The sequence below is a fragment of the Microcaecilia unicolor genome, chromosome 1, assembly GCF_901765095.1.
Source record: "Microcaecilia unicolor chromosome 1, aMicUni1.1, whole genome shotgun sequence".
NCBI lineage: Eukaryota > Metazoa > Chordata > Amphibia > Gymnophiona > Siphonopidae > Microcaecilia > Microcaecilia unicolor.
In genome coordinates this window covers 325,572,025-325,590,070 of record NC_044031.1, presented here as the reverse complement: position 1 = coordinate 325,590,070, position 18,046 = coordinate 325,572,025, and the positions used below count along the sequence as shown (strand labels likewise).

Genomic DNA, 18,046 nt, shown 5'->3' with positions numbered 1-18,046 from the left:
AATCCGGTTTTCGCCCTCTTCACTCGACAGAAACAGCACTTTCTAAAGTCTGTAATGACCTGTTCCTTGCCAAATCCAGAGGCCACTACTCCATCCTCATCCTCCTGGATCTATCCGCCGCTTTTGACACTGTCAATCATGACTTACTTCTTGCCACACTGTCCTCATTTGGGTTCCAGGGCTCTGTCCTCTCCTGGTTCTCCTCCTATCTCTCCCACCGCACCTTCAAAGTTCACTCTCATGGATCTTCCTCCACCCCCATCCCCTTATCTGTTGGTGTTCCCCAGGGATCGGTCCTTGGACCCCTTCTCTTCTCAATCTACACCTCTTCCCTGGGCTCCCTGATCTCATCTCATGGTTTCCAGTATCATCTTTATGCTGATGACACCCAACTGTATCTCTCCACACCAGACATCACCGCGGAGAGCCAGGCAAAGGTATCGGCCTGCTTATCCGACATTGCTGCCTGGATGTCCAACCGCCACCTGAAACTGAACATGTCCAAGACCGAGCTTATCGTCTTTCCACCAAAACCCGCTTCTCCTCTTCCTCCACTTTCTATCTCAGTTGATAACACCCTCATCCTCCCCGTCTCATCTGCCCGCAACCTCGGAGTCATCTTTGACTCCTCTCTCTCCTTCTCTGCGCATATCCATCAGATAGCCAAGACCTGTCGCTTCTTCCTCTTTAACATCAGCAAAATTCGCCCTTTCCTCTCTGAACACACCACCCGAACTCTCGTCCACGCTCTCATTACCTCTCGCCTGGACTACTGCAACTTACTCCTCACCGGCCTCCCACTTAGCCATCTATCCCCCCTTCAGTCTGCTCAGAACTCTGCTGCACGTCTCATATTCCGCCAGAACCGATATACTCATATCACCCCTCTCCTCAGGTCACTTCACTGGCTTCCGATCAGATACCGCATTCAATTCAAGCTTCTCCTTCTTACCTACAAATGCACTCAGTCTGCTGCCCCTCACTACCTCTCTACCCTCATCTCCCCTTACGTTCCCGCCCGTAACCTCCGTTCACAGGATAAATCCCTCCTCTCAGTACCCTTCTCCACCACCGCCAACTCCAGGCTCCGCTCATTCTGCCTCGCCTCATCCTATGCTTGGAACAACCTTCCTGAACCCTTACGCCAAGCCCCCTCCCTGCCCGTCTTCAAGTCTTTGCTTAAAGCCCACCTCTTCAATGCTGCGTTCGGCACCTAACCCTTACCGTTCAGTGAATCCAGACTGCCCCAATTTGACTGCCCCTATCGGACCGACCGTTCACTTGTTTATTAGATTGTAAGCTCTTTGAGCAGGGACTGTCTCTCTTTGTTAAATTGTACAGCGCTGCGTAACCCTAGTAGCGCTCTAGAAATGTTAAGTAGTAGTAGTATATGTAGTAGTAACAGTTTTAGGAGGAGGAGGAGGAAGAGTAAATGTATTTTCTCCACTTTTGAACAAAATATAAATAACTCTCTAAAAAAAACAATATTATTTTTTTGTTCCTTTGCCATTGGATCATTTTATTTTTCCAGTTGGGTTAGTCATAGGTCTATCTTTACCACTTCCTCAGGCTGGTTTTCTCTTAGGACTTTGCTCAGGATCTCATTTCTATTATCTGTCTTCACTCCCCCTGTCATTCCCCTTTTGCCCCAATTTATCTCTGATAGTGATCCTTCTGTTTCATTTTTTATTCCACTTCTGTCATCTGCCTATAGCTAGATTTCATTCATCTTTTTCCATCTACTACTACTACTTATCATTTCTATAGCGCTACAAGGCATATGCAGTACTGTACACCATACACAAAAGACAGTCCCTGCTCAAAGAGCTTTCAATCTAGATAAGACAGGTAAACACACAGAACAATTAAGGGTAGGGAATAAAGAGGTGAGGATAAAGGACAGGGCAAGTGAGTTAGGAGTCAAATGCAGTGGTAAAGAGGTGGGTTTTGAGTTTGGACTTGAAAGCGGCCAAAGACGGAGCTAGACATACAGACTCGGGAAGTCTATTCCAGGCGTGAGGTGCAGCGAGATAAAAGGAACGGAGTCTTGAATTAGCAGTAGAGGAGAAAGGGACAGATAAGAGAGATTTATCTACAGAACGGAGTACTCGAGGGGGGACGTAGGGGGAGACAAGAGTGGAGAGGTACTGGGGAGCGGCAGAGTGAATGCACTTATAGGTCAATAGGAGAAGTTTGAATTGAATACGGAAACATAGTCTTCAGTCTCCCTCTTTTTTTTTGCCTTTCAACTACTTATCAACTTTTCATTTCCTGCTTTTATTTCTCTAGTCCTCCCATTTCCCAGCAGGGACAGGTTAGGGTACTAGTACAAGTCTGCTCTCCACTATCCTCACCTCTCAACCACCAACCCCTCTTCCCCCACCTGCTCCACCACCCAATTTCAGCTTAGCCGAAATTGGGTGGTGGAGCAGGTGGGGGAAGAGGGGTTGGTGGTTGGGAGGTGAGGATAGTGGAGGGCAGACTTATACGGTCTGTGCCAGAGCCGGTGATGGGAGGCGGGACTGGTGGTTGGGAGGCGGGAAATATTGCTGGGCAGACTTGTACGGTCTGTGCCCTGAAAAAGGCAGGTACAAATCAAGGTAAGGATACACATATGAGTTTATCTTGTTGGGCAGACTGGATGGACTGTGCAGGTCTTTTTCTGCTGTCATCTACTATGTTACTATGTTACTATGTAGTACAGGAAGCAGGGAACTAGAAAGTGGGTAAAAAAACAGAAGGATGAATTGGAGGCTGGGGAAGAAATGAGACACTATTTTTTTTTACAGCCCATTATTTTGAATCTTGTGAAACTGCCACTTTAGTAGTCTTTCTCTCTGATGCAGCCCCACAGGGTGAAATTTAGGCTATGTCGGAAATAAATTGAGAAATTGTTTTGTTGTGGTAAGGGTGGTTGCAATTATGGAAAAGTTTCAAAAGGATTGCTGTGACTGGTGAGGTGTGCATCAGATTTTGTTAGTAGTGGATTTGTTAGGAGATTTGGATTTGTTTGTTAATGGGGGGGGGGGGGAAATTATCAACATGGGCTACTGTTAAGTTAGATTATTTTACCATGGGTTATTTTAGCACAGGGTCTCATTGCATAAAATGGGACCCTGTGCTAAAATAACCCGACAGTTCACATTAATAATTGCCCCCCCCCCCACCAATTAAGCTTTGTTTATATGATTACATGTTTTAATAATCTTCTCTAATTCCTATGACCCTCCCTCAAATTTGTGGTCTGAGGAAGTAGTATATTTTTTCTTGATGTTAAAGGAATTAATAGCTATAATTTACTTCTTTTTCTTATACTCTTTGATATTATGGGAAGTGGCTATTATGTATTACATACCTTAATTTGTTACCATTGCTGTATTGCTTTGACAGTGTATATTATTACTTGTCATTTATTTTGAAAATTATAAATAAAAATAATAATAATTGCCCCCCCTTAGGGCCTCTTTTATCAAACCGTGCTAGTGGTCCCTGGTGCGGTAATGCCAACAAAGGCCATTCACGTTGAATGGGCTTCGTCGGATTTGCCATTCAGGAACCGCTAGCGCAACTTGATAAAAGAAGCTCTTAATCACTCAGGGTTTCTTTTACAAAGCCGTGCTAGCAATTCCCACACAGCAAATGAGAGGACACACACAGGAATTGAATGTGTTTCCTCTTATTTGCCGCACCGAGAATAGGTAGCGCAGATTTGTAAAAGACCCCCTGAAAATATTTGGGTATAAAATCATCAAACACAATAATTTTCTTTGAGAACTTTAATTCTGTTGATTACCACATTTTAGAAACTTTTTCAAAGTTTTCTTTGGTTGTGTGATGATTGGAAAAAAAACTATCTGGGGTTGCCTGAGAAGCCCCTGGATTACTGTATCAATATCTATCTTATATTTATTTATTTATTTATTTATTTATCTATCTAGATAGATATACATGAACATACTTGTTTATACAATTATTTTGTTTTAAAGATAAAACTATTAAGGATTAAGGGATCCTTTTTACTAAGCTGTGGGAAAAATGGCCCTGCAGTAGCAGTGGGAGATGTTTTTCCCACACGCCAAGGACCTTTTTACTGCAGCGGGTAAAAAGCCCCCCCCCCCTAAGAAAATGGTCATGTGGCAAGATAACTCTTACCGAGTGGCCATGCGGTGGGGAGCACTTACCACCACCCATTGAGGCAATGCCTTATTACTGCTGGATCAGCACCGTGCTCTAAAATTTTTTTTCTCTGCATGCCAGAAATTGTGCACGCTTGATTCGGAACTACCGTTGGCAGCTGTGTTGGGCCGGTGGTAGTCCTGAGTTAGTGTGCAGTAAGCCTGGGTTGGGCTTACTGATGCATTGTAAAAAGGCCCCTTAATTCCTTAATTTATTGTTCCCTCTTCTTTTTTTTGTACATAGAAGTTGGTTGAAACTTGTTGACTACTTGTGGAAGGTTATTCTGTGAAGAATTCAGTATTAACCCCCCCCCCCCACACACACACACACAAATTATATAATAATTTCAGGTTCTGTATTTAGGTTTCCTGGCCAAGTACACCTCAACCTATCCAAATCCAGTTAAATTGTCTGAGGGGAGTGAAAGACAAAGTGCCCAAAGGGCGTTATGTCCTCAAAGTTTCCTTGCTAAGTCATCTGGGAGGATGTGCCCTTCAATGGTCCAGACATAAAGAGCAGCAGTGGCCTGGGACAACTCTACCTGTCAACCACGCTGGAAACTTTTATAATGTGGAAATGTATTTCAATCAAGATGTACACACAGTAAGTAAATGTTTTGTCATTTGCTTTGACTAATAAAAGAATACAAGTATAGGGCTAGAATCTATATATGGCGCCTGAAAATTCTGCATGGAAAAAAATCAGGCCTAGGCGTATCCTCTGAAGTATGACTAATTTTCTAGAATAGGCTTAAATTTCCAAGCAGTATACAGAATACACCGAGCGCTGGTCCACACAACTAAATTTAGTCACGGTCAATTACGCCAACTAAAACTTGGTGTAAATCCTGATGCCTAAATTAGGCGTGGAAACAGGTATATTCTATAACAATACACATAGAGTCTAGAAATGCCTATGACCCACCCATTCCATGCCTATATCCACATCCACTTTTCAACTATGCAACTTAGAATTTATGTGCACCACGTTACAGAATACGCTTAGCAAGTAGTGCATGTAAATTCTAATTAATGCCAATTTGTACTGATAATTTCTTGTTAACATCCAATTATCAGCCCTGATTAGCTTGTTAACTAATCAAGTTCTGCACATTGCTATGGATTATGCTTTGATTTCCACATGGAAATCTCAGCACGATATATAGAATCCCGAGGTTTATGCCTTGAGGTTAACATTTGAACACACATGCAGTTTATTGTATCTTCCGTGCATGAACATTTATTTTTCTTTTCATACTAACATTCATTTTATTTATAGGAGCAATGAAAGATATGTTAATGGTCTCTCTCCTTAAAAAAAAAAGATCTTATGTAAGTAACCCTAGCTGGGGAGTAATTTAATGTGGATTAAGTAGCTTTAGATAGTAAATTATCTCACTGGGCGGGGATGCTTAAATTAGTTTTTAAACTTATAAATTTGATTGATTTACTTTCCAAAAGTACTGCTTGGATTATCAAAATAATTATGATGTTGGATACAGCTGGTTGGCAAAGAGACTGTGGAGCTCATTTTCAAAAGAGAAAAACATCCAAAAATTTTCATAAAACAACATTTGGATAGATTTCTTCTCTAAAAGTCCAAATTGGTATTTTTGAAACTGTTTTGCAGACATCTATCTATGCATTTTATCTGCAGTGCATCCAAATCTCAAAAGGGCATGTCGTAGGTGTTTCAAAGGTGGGGTAAGGGCGGATTTAGGTCATGCCTAACACTTGGGACGTTTTACAGCTGATGTTACGGTGGGTGATCATTTGGTATCTAGTGATCACTGGATGGTGTGGTTCAATATTAAGACACACGAGGACAGGGCTTATTCAAGATTGAAGGTTCTAGACTTCAAAAGAAGTAACTTTTCCAAGATGGGGGAATATCTCAAGGATGAGCTAGTTGGATGTGAACAACTGAAGGAAGTAGAACAGCAGTGGACGAAACTGAAAGGAAAAACCTTCATGATAGAAAAGTATGTAAGAGGGAAAAAAGGCTACTTTGGTTCTCAAAGTAGCTGTCAAGGTAAGAGAAAAAAGGTTAGGCTTCATAGATTACAAGACAACATAGAAAGAGGAAGACAGGCAAAAATACCGAGACAAACTCAGAGAGGCTGGAAAAACTGTCAGAAAAGCAAAGACGCGCATGGAAGAAAAGATAGCTGGTTCGGTAAAACTAGGGGACAAGACTGTCTTTAAATATGTAAGCAATAGGAAGAAATGCCAAAATGGCATAGTGAGGCTCAAGGGTGAAGGGGAGGAATATGTAAACGCTGATAAGGATAAAGCTGAACTGCTTAACAATTATTTCTGTTCTGTGTTCATGGATGGAAGGCTGGGGGTAGAGCCATAGAAAACAATTGCTAATGGAAAAGGATGTTTGGTAAACTAGGACCAATCTCAGAAGATTGTGTTCACAAGGAGCTAGCTAAACTAAAAATAGATAAAGTGACGGGGCCTGATGGGATACATCAGAGGGTGCTCAAAGAACTCAGGGAAGGTTTGGCAGCTCCATCGCCTGACCTCATCAAATGCTTCCTTAGAGCCTAGAGTAGTCCTAAAGGGCTGGAGAAGAGCAGATGTGGTCCCTCTGCACAAGAGTAGAAGTAAGGAGGAGGTTGGGAATTACAGACCTGTTAGTCTAACATCAGTGGTGAGTAAACTAATGTAAATGCTTCTAAAGTGGAAGATTGTGAGGTTTCTACAATTGGATGGACTGCAGGACCCGAGGCAGCATGGTTTCACTAGAGACAGGTCTTGCCAGACAAATCTGATTTCTTTGACTGGGTGGCCAAACAGTTAAATATGAGAGGGGTGTTAGATGTGGTGTACTTGGATTTTAGCAAAACTTTTGACATGGTCTGATAAATAAAGTGACTGACTGGGTTCAAAACTGCTTAAGTGGTAGGAGATAGAGGGTAGTGGTAAATGGAGCTTGCTCCAAGGAAAAGGATGTTATCAGTGGTGTACTACAGCGATCAGTCCTTGGGCCGGTTCTTTTTAATATCTTTGTGAGTGATATTGTGGATGGCCTGTCTGGTAAGGTTTGTCTCTTTGCCGATGATACCAAACTCTGTAATAGGATGGACACCCGATTTAGAATATTGTGTGTAATTCTGGAGACTGCACCTATGAAAAGACATAAACAAGATGGAGTCGGTCCAGAAGGTGGCTACAAAATTGACCAGTGGTCTCTGTTGTAAAGCGTATGGGGATAGACTTAAGGCTCCCAATATGAATACACTGGAAGAAAGTCGTGAGAGAAGAGATATGATAGAGACATTTAAATACCTCTGTGACATTAATGTACAGGAGGTGATCATCTTTCAAATGAAGGAAAACGCTGGAATGAGAGGGCATAGGATGAAGTTTGGTAAAAGAAGTCCTAAAAATGAAAATCTTGATTGATGATGCCACAATATATAGTCTCCAAAATTTCATCAAGTAATTTTTTTCATTTTAACACTCAATCCAAAACATATCCTCTTATTGTATGGGAAGCAGGCACAAAGCTTTTAAGGCGAGTTACATGGTGAACTAATTTCAATATCAGCACTTAAACATAAAGAGAACAACTTGGAGAAAGAAATTGAGGAACATGAGCAGAAACTCTTTTAACAAAATAGTAGTACTATGTAAGCACTCTATACCAATTAAAATACACCTATAACAAGTTAACAACATAGCTAGTGAACAAGCTTGACAAGTGTCCACACCCTATCTCTACTCATGTCATATACCACGACATGGCCATTCCTGTATTAAGCAGCTAGCAAGGGGATTTTTTAAAAACACAAGATGGTTTTAACATTTGGTAGCCATTCAGGTGAATGTCTGCCCACAGTTATTACATGGGGAACCCACTCTAGCTGCTTAATGCAGCTTAGTAAAAAGATCCTTTTTGAATACTTTTGGCCAATTACAAATTTGATCACCTCATTCATCAATCTGGTCTTCAGATCACCTCCCAGGGCATCATGTCTGGAAGGCAAATGAATGCTTCCAGCCAGTACTAGTCTTCACTTTCGAGAAGTCAGTGATCTGACAACATTAGGGTGTCAGGTTCAATTCCTCCTGTTCCTGGGATGTTCTCCCTCCTCCGCTTTGCAAAGCTGCATGCTTCATTTCCAGGGAAGACAGAGGCAAGGTGTTAATTCTGCAGAATCTTGTATCCTGAGGCTATCTGTTCTCATTCAGTACAGTTGCTTCTTCCCCTTTGCTGGAGGTCCTTGATGCCTCAAGATACATTTCATGAATCCATTTCTCACTGTCACAGGTGCTTCTCCGCCAGACCACTTCCTTTCTCAGTTTCTCCACTTGTTTCATGGGGAATTACCCCTGCAGGAATTTTGCACATGGAACCAATCCCTTGCCTTAGATCATGTTGTCCATCTGGAAGGAGGCAGAAAATGTATCAGGGGCAATAGCTTTAGCACTGCCAGTTACCACTGGGTAAGTCCCAAGCACAGAAAATAAAAGAAACCCCAGCACAACAGAAATGACACATGGAGGGGCAGGCCCTATCACTGGGCTCCTGCAGTAGCCCAGCAGTAGTGCCTGATTGATGCATGCCGCAGTAGCTGTACCTTGGTATTCTAAAAGGGCTTTTTAGGGCCCCTTTTATAAAGTGGCAGTACCTGTGCCACAGCTTTGCCATGCGCCAATATGGCTCTTGAGTTTTTTTTTTTTGCACGGGGGCTTACCCGGTGGTAATTGGACAGTGTCATGTGCTGCCCAGTTACCACCGGGGTAGTGCAGGAGTCCTTCCTGCCTCCTAAATAGGTGGTGATAAGGGCTCTCCCGGGATATGGCTGCACGGCAAGTGTTTCACTTACCACACGGCCATGTGCTGCTGCCACCGTAGGACCCCTTTTACTGCCGCTTGGTTTGAAATGAATTCTCTTATGTAGGCAGAGGTTTCTGAAGTTTGTAAACTGTTGTTATGCAGTCCTGAAATTCTGGCTCCCCGAGCAGGTATGAATAAAATTCCCTGGGATAATTTTCAAAATAGAAGTACAGTATGTGCACATTTAGGCTTTGTAAATTTATACAAGCCCAAACAGAGATGAAGGACACTCTTTTTGGCACAGTGCAAATATTAAGGTGAGCAGTAGCAGTAAATTTCAAAGACTGAGATCATACCCAACACGCCATGACTTTAGTGAGATTCATTACTGTTTTGGTGTGTAGGGAATTAACTCTATTGGAGACATTAATCCTTGATTCAAGAAAGGGGGTGCCCAGAGATTTTGATTGGTGGAGTAATTGGGACCTATATGTTCCTTTGTATTTAACTGAAGGTGGGGTAGGGATTGAGGGCCATAGAGCCCCTTCTCTGGTATTGGAAGGCTATGTAGAGCTTGAAGCTAAGATTTGGGATCTCATTATACTTGTAAGATGAATGCAAAATCTTAACTACATCTCTTAGAGGTATAGCCAAGCTTTTGTTTTAATGGCATATTAATGAAAATTGCATTATATTTGCATGCATATTTACTTTCTTTTCTTTTTTGCATCAGTCCATGCTATATCCAATATACATTTTGCTTTCGACACCCCAACATAGGATTTGATTAGAAGTATAGTTATCATTAAGATCTGTTATTTTATCACTAACTCGTGCAGTTTTAGCACAGGTCCCATTTTATTTAGTGAGACCTAGTTACTAATAACTGGGTTTAATGGTAAAATAACATGTCTAAACTATGGACTAATAATATTTTGGTTATCCATGACAGTTCATGATATAGAGTTTTACAAACTAAATTAAGAGTAAATACTTTCTTGTTTCAGATTCATAAATGGTTCTTTGAGGGCCTACAGAGCATGCAGCAGTGAGACAAAATAATTCCTGGGCACGCGCAGAACATGAACACTTACCAAGAGACTGTTCTGCGCATGTGCTAGGCAGAGGTGTAGCCAGACCTCGGTGGGAGGGGGTCCAGAGCCCAAGGTGGGGGGCGCATTTTAGCCCGCCTCCCCCAGCTGCCGACCCCCCCCTGCCACTTTCGACACCCCCCTCCGCCAACCCTCCCCCACCATGTTTGACTCCCCCTCCCGCCACTGCCGCCGACCCTCCCACATCATCGCCAGGTACCTTTGGCTGGCGGGGGTCCCCAACCCCTGCCAGCCAAAGTCTTCTTCAGCGCTGGTCTCCAGCACGTTCGCTGATCTGTTTCTGTGAGTCCTGACTCCTGACTCATGTCCTGCATGCAAGTAATGTGCAGGGCGTGCATGCAGGATGTCAGGAGTCAGGACTCAGAAAAACAGATCAGCGAACGTGCCAGAGACCGTCACTGAAAAAGACTTTGGCTGGCGGGGGTTGCGGACCCCCACCAGCAAAGGTACCTGGCGGCGGCGGGAGAGGGTCGGCGGTGGCGGGGGGGGGGGGGGGGGGGTCAAAGTGGCAGGAAAGGATCGGCTGCAGGGGGTCAAAAGTAGAGGGAGCCAGGGCTAAATCTATGGGGGCCCATGCCCTCGTGGCCCCACCTAATTACGCCCCTGGTGCTAGGCACTCTCCCTACCAAGCTGCTTGCAAAATTTCTGTGCATCTCATTTGCATGCAGTTCCCTTTGAGCATCGGCCACTGTTTGCAAATCGGTAAGTTCAACCCTGGCTGCAGTATTTAATGGTGACCTTTGTGCATCAGGGCCTCACTTACAAAATTATGAAGCTCCAAATCATAAATGCAGGAAAAAGAATTCGTAACACTAAAATGAAAATCTTACTAAATATTTTAGAAGATAAACATTTTCCTTCAGTCCAACTCAAATGCATATGGAGAATGAGATTCATATCCTTGTCATTATTAGTCATAACCACAATTTTGTTCCCTAAAGTGCTTTATCAAAACTACATATATCAAAACTGATTAGCATGACCTAAGGTATTAATTCATAAAAAATGATGAGTCTAACACTTTCTAAGAGGTTATTTTCTGCATGTCAGCATGTGCCTGTGAATTGAGATGCTGTTAATCACTATGAAATAAGGTAATAGCAGGAAAACTAGAGCAGAAACTTTTTATATTCTTGTGAAAAACTCTGAGGGAAAATGTAGCTGTAGGAAGCAAATGCTCTATATGATTGACATTAGAGCCGTATGTAAAATAGACAAGAATTAATGAAAATGTATTACAGTGCCAAGGGTTATTAAAGCAGAGTTAAATGCTTTCATGCCATTGGCTTTTTTTGATAGCTTATTAGTTCTGTTGATCAAACTTAAGACACTGGTTCTTAAAGGCATGGCCTCATAATTCTTTTTCCTGCTATTTCTCTACCTTTGGTAGCTTGTAACATTTCTTTATTAACCTGATGTTTCCAAACATTTTCTGTTTTTTGCTTTGACCTGATTTGTCGCCAAGATCATATTTGATTTCATTTCAGGTAAACCATTCTCTCCTGCATCCCAGTAATTTGATTTTTTTTTTAATGTTAGAAAGAGAGAGAGAGAGAGAGAGAAGTGCTTTTACATGGTATACTGAAGCCCTCAGTCTTATCATTAACAGAATTAAAGTGCATTGGTTGTAGGGTTGTTGTTTTTTTTTTTACTTTGTAGATAAGGGATAACTATTAAACACTATGGAGTGAATTCATCCACATTAATTTTTATTTCTGGAAATTAAACAAAATGAAATATTTTCCCAAACCACAACTTCCATAAAATGATATTCACAAAATATTCAACACAAACAGAATATTTGCCATACCCAACAAATAGATTGTTGTAGTATATAAAAAGTACCACCATAGATGCTCCATGTATTTCCTTTTCTGTGCACAAAGCCACACACATGCTTATCCATAAATATATTTGCCTTTTCATCACTTCTACCTTCAGACCTGAATATATTAACTCTTGATCTCAGCAGGCGTAAATCTGCATCTGAATACTGCCAAAATTATATAGTTTCCATCAATTTCTACTACTGATCATTTCTGTAGCACTGCTAGACATACACAGTGCTATACACATTATATGCAGGTGCTTTCTCTGTCCCACTGAGCTCACAGTCTAAGTTTTTTGTACCTGGGGCAATGGAGGGTTAAGTGGCTTGCCCAAGGTCACAAGGAGCTGCAGTGGGAATCAAACCCAGGTTGCCAGGCTCAAAGCCTGTTGCATTAACCATTAGGCTACTCCTATGAAGGAAATTTTGAGAATTTTAAAGTATTTTTCCTCTGTTTTGGACAAATGCAGGAAAGTGCAACAAAGCCAATTGTTTTAATTTGGTGGCCACGTACTGTACAGTGTTGGAGAGCAGAATGCAGACACTGCAAGGCCAGCTGGCCCAGAGACAAGCCCAGCTGACCCAGGTGACTGTCTCCAGGGGAAAGACATTGAAGGAGTTGGAGTATATGGCTACCCAGCTCAAGAGAACTACTTAGACAAGGGTTTGGCAGGAAAATCAACTGAGAGAAGTCAAGAGGGAAGCAAAAGAAAAGCAGCAGATACAAAGGGCTCATGTCCTGACTCACGCTAGGGAGAATCTGTCCAAATGGAAGATTTAAAGAAACAGCTGGAGGAAGAGTCAGGAATCACGAAGGGCCTGGCAGAGGCCTTACAGATGGCCAGCCAAGAGTTTGAGGGGGCTTGCACACAAAATGCCCTGAGAATATAGAGTAGACACCAGGGGACATTACTCCAATCAGTTTCAGAAGTGGTTCAGTGGCAAAGAGTGTGGCAAGTGGACAACCAGTATCAGAAGGGTCACACTGGATAGAGAGCGGCCTGAGCAGTAGTGAGAAGAAGGGCCAGTCCAGTGTCCCTGAATTTTGGAGAACAGTCATCAAGAATACAGAAGTGTTCAGTGAGTTACTACAGGCCTATGCCAAATGTGCACATGCTAAAAAATATATTTTTTTTATGGGGGCATGTTGAGGGTTGAGAATGGGCATTCCTGTCATAAACATAGTAACATGGTATAGTAAATGACAGCAGATAAAGACCTGTATGGTCCATCCAGTCTGCCCAACAAGATACACTCATTATACATGGTATGCAATACTTTATATATATACCCAAGTTTGATTTGTCCTTGTCATTTTCAGGACACAGACCGTAGAAGTCTGCCCAGCACTGTTCTTGTACTAACAGTTCTGAAGCTAATGTCGAAGCCCCGTAAAAATTTACACTCCAGCCCATCGATATCTATGTATCTACATTAGCATGCACTATCAGGAATACCGCTTGAACCTTAACCACCTACAAAATGGGTGGTGGTGTTAATGTGGTAATTTTTTAATTAATGGCAGCCCTCTAACGGCAACATTAACACAAGGCCATTAATACAAAAAACAAAATAAAAAAATCTACTTTTTTAGGGCTGTGGTAAAAATTGCTTTAGTGTGTGGGAAAAACCCACATAAGGGCATGCTAAAGCCACTTTTTACCAAAGCTCAGTAAAAAGATATGGATGAATACACAGGTCCATCATATATATCAAATATAATAAGATTGTTTTATTGGCTAGGCAGTCTGAGCATCCATACATTTATATTTTACAGTATCATAGAGTTATCTTTTCATATAATATGAAGTAAAAAAAGAAGTTACTTTCAGCGCATGCAACTTAAACCAAACCTCTTACACAAATAGATGGAAAGGGTATTTTTTTGTGTTGCCTTAAACAAAGGAAGGAGGCCAAATATAAATTCTCATGAGGATATGCTATTTTTTTCTTTTCTTACTTAAATTATTCAGTACTGTAGGTGGTGGCTTTGACCTTCATGTTTTCAAGCACTTTTTTATTAATCTGTAACAGCAGTTGCAAGACCCCAACTAGTCCAATGAAGTGCATGGTTTGAATAAGGATTTCTTTTGTCTGTTATTTGTGTGTAATGCGTTTTAGGTTTCCCACAGGCCCTTAAGGAAAATGTTAAATCTGTTTTAAATGAAAACTGATACTGTAAATAGTTTAACAGTGGCTGTGGGTTATGACATTTTTCAGCAGATGATCCTGTTTCATTTTAAACCAATGTAGAAGATGTTGGAATTCATTTCCATGGTTAATGTGAAGTACCAGTAGACAGTGTTGACAGGATTTGATGTTGCATATCTTCTCTTTATCCAATTTCTCTTTCTTGAAAATATTCAAAGAAACATGACATGAAATAAGAAAAATGACAATCATAATAAAAATGAACAACAACATTAATATTAATTGGGTCAATTGACCTAATTTAATTTTGGCTTCTTGAGGCAAATAGTTGAAAAATCCTGAAGAGCATGTATTGTGGGTTATGCTGGTCAAATGATATATTTTGAGGGCCATTTTGGATTTGATGTCCAAATCCGATTTGGACCTTCAAAGTATTCCCCCTCATATTTAGGCACCGTGTTATAGAACAGAGCTTTAAAAAAACCCCCACAAAATGTGGAAAGAACACAGCGATCCCACGGGGTGGATAGAATCAAAAAGCGAGGAGTAGGAACTGGATCTGGCTCTTCAAAAACAGTCTCAAGAAGCCAAAAAGAAATTATATATGTTTATTTAAGCTGGCTCGACATAGTATCATGTTGTTGTTTTTTTTGTTTGTTTTTTAAAGCACCATAGCAGCATTTTCCATGCTACTCAATAATTGTCTCTTTCATCAATGGTCTTTTTAAAGACCAGTTCAAGTTTATTTCACAAGGCACATCATCAATGATAAATGCCATTTCATTTTGCCATCCTGAGTCTGTTTTTGAAGAGCCTGATCCAGTTCCCACTCCTTGTTCTTTGATAGAATAGAGCATAGCCAGAATTTTGGCATTTACACAGGTGTACATATCTGCATACAGGTATATGTTGGTATTCTGGTTATTTACATGCATTCTTGGCATCTACTGCAGATATTGGTGCCCACCTTATAGAATTGCCTCTTGAAGTCAATTGTATAACACTCAGTGCTTCTTTTGTGCCGGTACGCGCCAGTACGGTGTACCAGCATATTTTTTTTAACCTCCTGAGTCCTTTCGCACTGCTCCTGTTTCCTTGCTGCCGCTTGAGAGTCTGTGTCCCGAACAATCAGTAAAAGACCCGGCCAGCACCAGCACGCTGAACATGGATAGCAGGGGAGAACAGGGAGGAGAGGCGAATCACTGGACATGGATGGAAGGAGAAGACGGGGGAGAGAGGGGAATCGCTGGACATGGATGAGAGGGCAGGAGAAAGAGGAGACACTGGACATGGATGAGAGGGGGAGGGCAGGGGAGAGAGGAAAACTGCTGGACATGGATGGGAGGAGAGGACAGGGGAGAAAGGAGAATCACTGGACATGGATGGGATGAGAGGGCAAAAGAGGAGACATGCTGGACATGGATGGGATGGGAGGGCAGGGAAGAAAGAATCACTGAACATGGATTGGAGGGGAGGGCAGGGAAGAGAGGAGAAATGCTGGGCATGGAAGGAGTGGGGTGCAGGAGAGAGAAGAGAATTACATGATGGCACAAGGGGCAGAGGAGAATTGCTGGACATGGATGGAGAAGAGAGCAGGGGAGAGAGGAGAATTGCTGGACGTGGATGGTTGGAGGGGTGGACAAGGGAGAAGGGAGAAATGATGGACTTGGACGGAGGTGAGAGGAGAGAATTATTGCTGGATACAGCAGAGGGAAGAGAGAGGAGAAATGCTGGACATGGATGGAGGGCAGGAGAGAGGAGAAATGCTGGACATGGATGGAAGGGAGGAAAGAGAAAAGAAGATGCACATGGATGGAGATGAGGGAAAGGGAAAGAGAAAATAGGCAAAAGGTGGATCCACATTATACCTCCTACAGTAAATTTCACAGAGGACCCAGCTTTTACTTGTGGATGTAGGGCAAGAAATGAAGAAAGGAGGAAAGTAAAGAAATAAATGGAAAGGAAGCCTTGGAAACTGAGTTAAGAGAACAGGTAGAGAGCAGCAGAATCAGAGACTGGAACCAACATGATCAGAAAAACAAAGTCACCAGACAACAATGGTAGAAAAAAAATCATTTTATTTTCATTTTAGTGTTTGGAATATGTCCAATTTGAGAATTTACATCTGCTGTCTTATTTTGCACTAGGTATACTGGAGCTGTAACAGCTTATAGAAATTATTTACAATGATAAAAATAATCACATTATTTTTTCTCCTATACTGTTATATTTTCAATGATGCCTGTTTATATGCACCATGGTTGATAGAAAGGGTGTGGCTAATGTGGGTGTGGCTACCATAGGGGCAGAGCCATAGGTGTGACTCCACCCATAATGAGTAACGGTACCTTTTTTCCTACAGAAAAAGCACTGATAACACTGCATTTCTATTTAGACATCTAGAGAATTCCTATGAGGAACCCATTTTATAAAGAAAAGTAGGCACCCACTTTCCTCTATAGAATACTAGTATAATTATGTATGTGCACATGTATGCAGTTAGACCTGAACTCTTATGCCAGCCATAGAATTGGGGTAAATGCTCACAATGAAATTGCTAGAGCTACATGTGCAACTTGTATATTCATGTAAATGTGAGTCCCGTTGATGTTCTAGCCAGACTCTGCCCATGTGTACTCCCACCTGCCAAATATGCACTATGTAAGATATGCATGCTATTTACAGAATAGTGCTTAAGTGGATTTTTGGCACATATTCTTGGATTCTATAGCTCAAGCCTATGTTCCGCACTGAAATCCAAGCGTATTCTATAACAACGTGAGTAACTTAATTGGCTTAACAAACTAATCAGCATTGATAACAGCACTTAACAAGGAATAATGAGCACTACTTGTCAATAATTAGAATTTACGCACATAACTCACTAAGAGGGGCATAATCGAACGCCCATCTCCATGGGCGTCTATGTCCACGAACGGGTACGTGAAGGGGCAGGACAGACTGTATTTTCGAAAAAAAAATGGGTGCCCATCTTTTTTTTTCGATAATACGGTTTGTGCCGGGCAAATGTATCGGATTTGTGCGGATTTGAGCTGGGCGTTTTGTTTTTCAGCGATAATGGAAACCGAAGGCGCCCAGCTCAAAAACGAACAAATCCAAGGCATTGGGTCATAGGAGGGGCCAGGATTCGTGTTGCCCTGGTCCCCCTCACATGCCAGGACACCAACCGGGCACCCTAGGGGGCACTTGTAACAATTAGAAAAAAAATTAAATACCTCCCAAGTCCATAGCTCCCATCCCTTGGGTGCTGAGCCCCTCAAATCCCCCCCCAAACCCACTGCCCACAACTCTACACCATTACCATAGCACTTATGGCTGAAGGGGGGCACCTACATGTGGGTACAGTGGGTTTTTGGGACGGTTTGGAGGGCTCCCATTTACCACCACAAGTGTAACAGGTAGGGGGGGATGGGCCTGGGTCCACCTGGGTGAAGTCCACTGCACCCACTAACAACTACTCCAGGGACCTGCATACTGCTGTGATGGTGCTGGGTTTGGCATTTGAGGCTGGCATACAGGCTGGAAAAAAAGTTGTTAAAGTTGTTTTTTTATGCTGGGAGGGGGTTAGTGACCACTGGGGGAGTCAGGGGTAATCATCCCCGATTCCCTTCGGTGGTCATGTGGTCATTTAGGGCATTTAGGGCACTTTTTTGGGACTTGTTCGTGAAAAAAAAGGGTCCAATAAAAATGACCCAAATTCACGCTAAAAACGCCTTTCTTTTTTCCATTATCGGCCGAAGGTGCCCATCTCTCCTCGGCCGATAAACACACCCCAGTCCCGCCTTCACCACGCCTCCGACACGCCCCCATAAACTGCCCGTTTCCACGACAGATTGCAGTTGAAGACGCCCAAAATCGGCTTTCGATTATACCGATTTGGGTGCCTTTGCAAGATGGGCGCCTATCTCCCGATTTGGGTCAAATCTGGGCGCCCATCACTTTCGAAAATGAGGCTGCTCCCCCTGCT

At 42.3% G+C, this 18,046-nt stretch overlaps 1 protein-coding gene across 1 annotated transcript in view; it reads left to right on the top strand.

The window, feature by feature from the left end:
* Positions 1–4,198: 4,198 nt before the first annotated feature.
* LOC115477898 overlaps positions 4,199–18,046 on the top strand; it is a 289,839-nt gene continuing 275,991 nt past the window's right edge. The window contains exons 1-2 of the mRNA XM_030215065.1: positions 4,199–4,225; positions 4,540–4,779. Coding sequence (XP_030070925.1) covers positions 4,199–4,225; positions 4,540–4,779 — 267 coding nt within the window. The remainder of the gene's footprint in view (positions 4,226–4,539; positions 4,780–18,046) is intronic.